At 50.2% G+C, this 7,821-nt stretch overlaps 1 protein-coding gene across 1 annotated transcript; it reads left to right on the top strand.

Annotated features, from left to right (window-relative positions):
* On the top strand, positions 1-7,821 carry tmem132a (transmembrane protein 132A). Its single transcript, XM_069676749.1, has 13 exons — positions 1-34; positions 335-561; positions 641-847; positions 1,338-1,528; positions 2,161-2,301; positions 2,385-2,639; positions 2,748-2,900; positions 3,781-3,976; positions 4,062-4,205; positions 4,874-5,076; positions 5,617-5,836; positions 5,913-6,104; positions 6,916-7,821. The coding sequence occupies exons 1-13, from the start codon at positions 1-3 to the stop codon at positions 7,819-7,821; spliced, it is 3,069 nt and encodes a 1,022-aa protein (XP_069532850.1).

Raw genomic sequence — 7,821 nt, 5'->3', positions numbered from 1 at the left:
ATGCTGCTGCTGCTGCTCTGGATCCTCACAGAAGGTGAGTCATGTCTCTGTCGTTAACTCGTTTTCTTTCATCCTGAAAACTGTGTTTAACATTCGTCTCCCTCGGAGATGTTCTGAGTGTCGCTGCTGCACAAACGTCCGCGCTCTCTGCTTTGACCTGCAGCGTTCATGTTCCACCCTGCTGTCAGCGTCATACTGGCCTGTGATTGGCTGCTAACTAGCTGTGATGTCATAAGTGATGCAGGTGTTGAGTCTTGATTGATGCTGAGTCAGCAGATAAAAACAAACCACATGCTGTACTCCCCCTCCTGCCCTCCTGCCCTCCTGCCCTCAGTCCCCCCCTCCCTCCTGCAGCCCCCTCCCCCTCTCTCCCTGCCCGTTCACATGTCGGTGGTTCCACCTCTCTGGAAGTTCCTCCCTCTCTCACAGGTGGAGCTGGGCCCTCTTTTCTCCAACTCCAGCCCCTTCTCCTCCTCCCAGAGCCTCTTCATGCTGCCCCCCCCGGGCCGGGCCCCCAGGCTGGGCCTCCAGGCTTCCTTTGGCCCTTACTCCGTCACACAGGTAAGAGGACAGGTGAGAGGTGTGGGTGGGGTGGCGGACAGCACTGTAAGCTCACTGGCCTGTGTTTCTCCTCCCACAGCTCATATCAGAGCCGGTCCTCTCCTCCCCTCTGTCCGCCTCCCTCCTCTCTGAGCATGTGCAGAGGGAGACAGGTGAGGGGGGGCGGGAGGTGTTCAGGGTGAGGACGCTGTTCCACAAGCGGGGTGACAGCAGCACCCGCGGGACCTGCATCACCCTGCACGCCTTCAAGGAGACGGAGGAGCACAAAGCCTCCTGCATCACACAGGTGAGGGTTCTCTCTCTCTCTCTCTCTCTGTCTCTCTCTTCTTCCCTCTCTTCTCGCTCTCTCTTTCTTCTCCCTTTTTCTCTCCCTCTCTCTTTCTTCTCCCTCTCTCTCTCTCCTTCTCTTCTTCCCTCTCTCTCTCTTCTCCCTCTCTCCATCTTTCTCTTCTTCCTTCTCTCTCTCTCTTCTTCCCTATCTCTACCTCTCTCCCTCTCTCTCTCTTCTTACTTCTCTCTCTCCCTCTCTCTCTTCTTCCCTCTCTCTCTCTTCTTACTTCTCTCTCTCTCTCTCCTTCTCTTCTTCCCTCTCTCTCTCTTCTCCCTCTCTCCATCTCTCTCTTCTTCCTTCTCTCCCTCTCTCTCTCCTTCCCTCTCTCTCTCTTCTTACTTCTCTCTCTCCCTCTCACTCTTCTTCCCTATCTCTCTCTCTCTCCCTCTCCCTCTCTTCTTCCCTCTGTCTCTCCCTCCGTTTATCTGTCCATCTTGTTTCCCAGCCTCCTCTGGGGCTGTGCGTGGTCTCTCTGACCCTGCCCGGCGGCTGGTTCGAGGATCAGCTGTCTCAGGAGGGTTTGTTGCTCGGTAACGTCCACCCTCGCCGCCGGGTGCACAAGCGAGAACACCGGCGACATGGACATCACCACGGCAACTACGTGAACCATCAGCGGGCATCTTCTCCTTCACTGAGGTGAGACCTGAAGGGTTCGACATGGAGGGTTCAGAAAGTCATTACTGACCCCGGTGGCTGTTCAGTGAACTGCGATACAGTGACATCATGTTAGCTAAACAGCTTTAGTTTGTAGCGTTAGCTGCATCATTTGTTAAACCAGGCAGATTCGCAGACTTTATCCACTCAAGAATTTGACATGTTTAATTGATTAATTGCTACTAAGCTAACAATATATTAGCATAAGGAAGCAAGCTAACGTTAGCTAACAAAACCAAACAAAGTGCCTCCATGAGATGACCGTGAGCCCAGGTCTTATTGACTCAGAGATGGACTCTGGAGTTGGTCCGTGCTGCTCGTCTGTTCGTTAGCAGAACCCATTTCTATGCTAACGTTAGCTCGTGTTGGTGCTGTCGAGGAATCGAGGCAGGAAGGTCTCACTTCATGTGACCTTACATCTGTCCACACGTCGACCCTCCCAGGTGATGATCACGTGTTTATTCCTTCTGTAGTTCACCTGTTCTTTTCAGTCAGCCCACTCACCTGGATCGTTGTAGGACTGTAGGAGATGTACAGTTAGTCTAGCGGCAGCTCCAGGGTCTCTCTGCAGCTGATGATGACTGTGTGACTGGTTTACTCACTCCTTGATTCAGGTATCATCCACGTGTTGATGGAGACGCTCAGGCGGACGCTCCACGCGGCCTCAGACACCGACGGGGCCGTGTGAGAGACCAGATCCAGCTCTTCTACTCCTCCGTGGACACAGAGGCCGACTTTGAGCTGACAGCAGCCGGGTGAGTTACAGAGAGCGAGGAACATGAAGAGAAACACTGAAGAGTTTGAATTTAATCCGTCTGTGTCCCTGTGACTCCGTCAGCTGTGAGGAGGAGCGAGCGGCTCAGTCCCAGAGGAAGCTCCTCCACATCGGAGCGGTGACCCTGAAGGAGGAGGAAAGAGAGAGGAGCAGGACCACAGAAGAAGAAAGCTGTTTTAAAGGGCAGGAAGAGGAGGAGCTTAGCTTGGACTCCCATGTTGTGATTCGCTATCACAGAGGCCCCGTCCTGATCGGACAGCCAATCAGAGTGTCCGTGAGCCTGAGAGGAAACTTCACCGCTGAGTTTGTGGTCATCAGGTAAAAACAGAAACATGTCCTGTAGCTCTCTGTGTCTCTGACTGACACACTGACAGCTGTGTGCGTGTGTGTGTGTGTGTGTGTGTGTGTGTGTGTGTGTGTCCTCAGGCTGAAGGTGAAGAAGGGTCTGGTCTCCATAGTGGCCCAGAGGACTGTGACCTCTGACCTCTGGACTGTGACTCTGGAGAGAAGCCAAGGCTCCTCCCACGACGTGGTGTCCATCCTCTGCCACAAACAGAGCACCATGAAGCACACACACCTGTAGGTCAACGGTTTGATTCCTCCTCCGCTCACTCTGTCGATGACAGTCAGACTGACAGCAGCTGTAGTCACACCTACGGCACACAAATAGACAAAATACAGCAGACGGCAATGTGTGCATTTCAACTAGTTGTGTGGGCGGAGCCAAATGAATGATGAATTGAACTAAGAAATAAGTATTACTACTGTTTCATGTTGACCTGTTAAACCTGTTTCCCACCGACATTAGTGTGTTGGCGCGTTTTTCAGACCCGGGAAGACCTCTTCAGACCGCTAATAAATACCGATTGTCTCTTTTCCCATTGTCAGTGAAGTATCCTCCAGTCGGTCTCTTTTCTGCTGCATCATCGTCTGATGTCACAAACGTGCCGGAGACAGGGTTAGTGACCAGTGAAGATGTTACGGTGGTTAGGTCTTTATCTATTACTCATTTAGTCTGTTTATCAAACTCAGCGACAAATCTGGAACGATGTTCGAGCGCTGCTCGGACAGAGTTTGTAGCTGAGATGACGAGGAGTCACAGGAGATACCGACGGAGCATCGCGCCGGAAAGGGGGCGGAGCTTAGCGTGTCGACACGGGTTTTGTTTTCTCATCAATGCCGATCGGAGCCGAGGCGATAATTACTCCTGTCTACTGCAGAGTCATGTGACCCGGGTCTGAATGCTGATTGGAGCCTTTCCCACTAAGCAAAAAAGCCGGGTGTTAGCGAGTTTTTTGACCAGTGAGAAAGAGGCTCTACTGTGCTGACCCGTTACTGTGCTGAACAGTCTAAATGCTATACTGACAGAGGAAGTGTCTGCCGTGCCTACATGTCCCAGGATGCACTGCAGCCGCAGCCTCGCTCGCTTGCTCAGTCTCTGTCCTGTGTGTCCCTGCAGTCCCCCTGCCCTCCAGCAGGTGGTGTGTCTTTCCCTGGACGGCCTCAGGCAGAGCTTCGGTGTTGCTATGACGGTTTCCGCTCACTGGTTTGTGGAGTACTCGGGTCGTAATAACCCAGCATCACCACATGGGGCAGCAGTGAGCGTCTTCTCATTCACTGATCGACACATCTACGGCATCGCTCCCATCACGGAGGTGATCCTCACATTCATTCATTCAATCTTTAAAGACTCTTCTACACAACATTTTGTTTTCATGGTTTCTGATCCTCTGTCGTCAGAGCAATACGATCATCAACACAGCGATCCTCACCAACCAGCCCGTGTCACTTCCTGTCATCGTGCTCGCTGTCAGTCATGATGGGAGGGTGTCAGACGTCACCTCTGCAGTCACCTGCCACTCCACCAACGTGAACACCATCAAGGTGCAACACGAGATCAATCAGCCAAAGATCTGATCTCCTGTCTGTTACAGGAAGTGTTTTCAAAAGAGCAGTCATTATCTATGTGTTATATATGTCTATGTTATATATCTCTACATGTTATATATCTATGTTATATATCTCTACATATTATATATCTATGTTATATATCTCTATAAGCTATATATCTATATGTTATTTATCTATATGTTATATATCTATAAGTTATATCTCTATATGTTATATCTCTATATGTTATATATCTATAAGTTATACATATCTATATGTTATATATCTATAAGTTATACATATCTATAAGTTATACATATCTATATGTTATATATCTATATGTTATATATCTATAAGTTATACATATCTATATGTTATATCTCTATATGTTATATATCTATAAGTTATACATATCTATATGTTATATCTCTATAAGTTATACATATCTATATGTTATATCTCTATAAGTTATACATATCTATATGTTATATCTCTATATGTTATACATATCTATATGTTATATATCTATAAGTTATACATATCTATATGTTATATCTCTATATATTATATCTCTATATGTTTATGTATGTTATCTCTGTTACATACCTTTATGTCCTTTAATCATCGCTGTGTCCTCTCTTCTGTCTCCACCCTCTCCTCAGGTGTCAGGCGATTGCTCCGCCCTCTTTGTGGATGGCAGTGAATCGGGGCTGGGTAACACCTGTGCAGTGGTGGAGTTTCAACTGGGCACGCTCAGTGGCTCTTTGTGTCTGGAGGTGTGGGCTCCCTCAGTGCCCCTGCGAGTGTCCCTGGCAGACCCTGTTCTCAACGCCATCGATGGCTGGAACCACTTCACAGAGAGCGGGTGGGAAACACTCTGAGGGCCTCGCAGACTTCAGCTGCACTTTACGTGTTTGATTGTTCGCACAGAGGACACGTTCATTCTACTCATGCAGCTTTGGCCCTAAAGATGCTCTTAAAGGCACACTGATTGAACAACCATTGTGTTGCTATGCTAATGCTAGCTATCTGTGTCATCACCAGCATGTCCAGTTGTCCTGTGATGAGAGCTCAGATTTGATCCTCTTGTTAAAGTCATTTCTTAGAGACCGAAGGGAGCAGATATGTGTAGCTGATCAGTCTGTGAGTAAGATACTCCAGCAGCAGCGATGTGCAGACGTATGTGAGATCAGCAGCGTCGTTATCTCTCTGAAAGGGCTCGTCAAGGTGAGCTGTGGAGTTCAAGCAAATGAAACAGACGTCAGAGACCATCTGATTAAACACATGACCTCCTCAGAGAGCCAGGGTTATGATAAGTGTGTGTGTGTGTGTGTGTGTGTGTGCGTTACCTCACACACTCTTACAGATGTGCGTGTTATCACTCGTGTGTTCCGTGTGTCCTCAGGTGTGTCCCGGTGTATCAGCGCTCCTCGGTCCAGGTCCTGACTCAGTTCACAGCTCAGGACTCCGGGGGCAGGAACACACACCTCCTGGGCTCGTCTGATTGGTTCATGGATGTGACAGAGCTGGTCCGTGATTGGCTGAGAGTAGAAGATCCCAGCGTGGCTTCCCTCGACACCCAGAATCTCCTGATTGGTTTACAACCTGGAAAGACGTCTATCCGTGTAGGTGACATCACACATTAAATCAGCTCGACATCACTTCCTGTCCTTCATCATCATCACCTCGTCTCTCTCTCAGGTCATCTCTGAGCAGTGGGACGGCATGCTCGGCAGGTGTGACGTCATTGTGACCTCTGACCCTGTTACCCCCGGAGACCTGTCTGTGCAGGTGGTCAGCGGCCTCGGCATGTCAGTCACAGCAAGCTCCACCCACCCCTCCATTGTCACCACAACAGTGACGGCCTACAACATCCTGTACAACCATCAGCAGGTGAGAGAGGGGTGTGTGATGGGACACATAATTCATACAGATTATTATTATATTAATAACAATATATTATAATGATATTTTGATATTTTTTGATAGTTAATATGTACACCGATCAGCCAGAACATTGTGACCACTGACAGGTCGATTGAATAACATTGGTTATCTTGTTATAATGGCCCCGGTCAGTGGGCCGAAAGCACCTTCAATGGGCACATGAGCATTACAGCTGGACCACAGAGCGATGGAAGAAGGAGGCCGTTCATGTGGATGTTACTTTGACACGTACCACCTACCTGAACATTGCTGCAGACCAAGTCCGCCCCTTCATGGAAACAGTATTCCCTGATGGCAGTGGCCTCTGTCAGCAGGATGATGCGCCCTGCCACACTGCAGACATGGTTCAGGAATGGTTTGAGGAACACGATGAGTTCAAGGTGTTGACTCGGCCTCCAGATTCTCCAGATCTCAGTCCAATGGAGCGTCTGTGGGATGTTCTTGACAAACAAGTCTGATCCATGGAGGCCCCACCTCGCAGCTTACAGGACTTAAAGGATGTGCTGCTCACGTGTTGGTGCCAGATACCTCAGCACACCTTCGGAGGTCGTGTGGAGTCCATGCCTCGACGGGTCAGGGCTGTTTTGGTGGCAAAAGGGGAGCGACACAATATTAGGCAGGTGGTCATTATGTTATGGCTGATCGGTGTTTTTGTATCTTTTATTGATGTATTCACAAAGTAAGGTTGTGAAACAGAAGAACATAATGATTTTTCAGCTCTAATAATCTTTACATCCGTACTATGTGCTCTCTGCAGGAGGCGACTATCAGTGTCTGGCTGCAGTTCAGTGATGACTCCGCCTCCCTTCTCTCCTCCTTCAGTGACCTCCCCGCCTCCCTACTCCTCTCCTCGCTGGCTGAGTCCGTGGTGGTTGTGACCCCCGGCCCCAGCCAACATATCTACGCCCAGGGGGACGGGGGTGGGCCTTTACTGCAGGCAGAGTTGCTGGTTTCAACCTGCGGCGACCTGTCAATCACCTCCAACTCCATCAGTGAGGGCGGGTGGAGCGACACCAGAGCCAGCCGGCTGGCCCGAGGGTCTGGTTGGATCAGGGTCAACCTGGACCTGGGGTTTCTGCAGCCAGAGGTAGACGAGAAGGGGGAGGAGTTTGAGTTTGACATCTCAGACACACTGGTGGAGTCGGATGTGGACGTCTACGCAGCGAACTCTGAGGAGGATGACAGCGGGAACGTGAGCAGTGACGACTACGACAGACTCAGCGGGAAGGAGAGACACTGGAACAAGGTCGGGAACGGAGGCATGGTCAGCCGGAACAATCTGGAGAGAGCCGTGCTGATGCCCAGCCAGGTGGAGGGAGGTGTTTACTTCTCCCCTAGCCAGGAGAAAGAAGTAAGGAGGTGGGAGGAGGAGGCGCAGGGAGCTCGAGAGCTGGAGGTGGGTGTGGGTGCCGTCCTCTCTCTGATCTGTCTTTCTGCTGTCCTCTTTCTCGCTAACTGTCTGCCCTGCGCCCTGCGAGACCGGAGGAGGGCCAAGATGGAGGAGGAGAGGGGAGGAGAAGAAGAGGGAGGGGTAAAGGAAGAAGAGGAGCAGGAGAGGAGGAACATAGAAGTGGAGGACAGAGAGACAGAGGAGCAGGAAAGTGAAGAGCTGATGAAGCAGCAGCAGGTGGAGAATGTTACAGAGGTGGAGATCATCTGTTGA

Source organism: Semicossyphus pulcher, unplaced genomic scaffold, assembly GCF_022749685.1.
Source record: "Semicossyphus pulcher isolate SPU_LCO1_2020_fin unplaced genomic scaffold, fSemPul1.0.p SCAF_27, whole genome shotgun sequence".
Lineage (NCBI taxonomy): Eukaryota > Metazoa > Chordata > Actinopteri > Labriformes > Labridae > Semicossyphus > Semicossyphus pulcher.
This window is presented reverse-complemented; position numbering and strand designations above follow the sequence as displayed.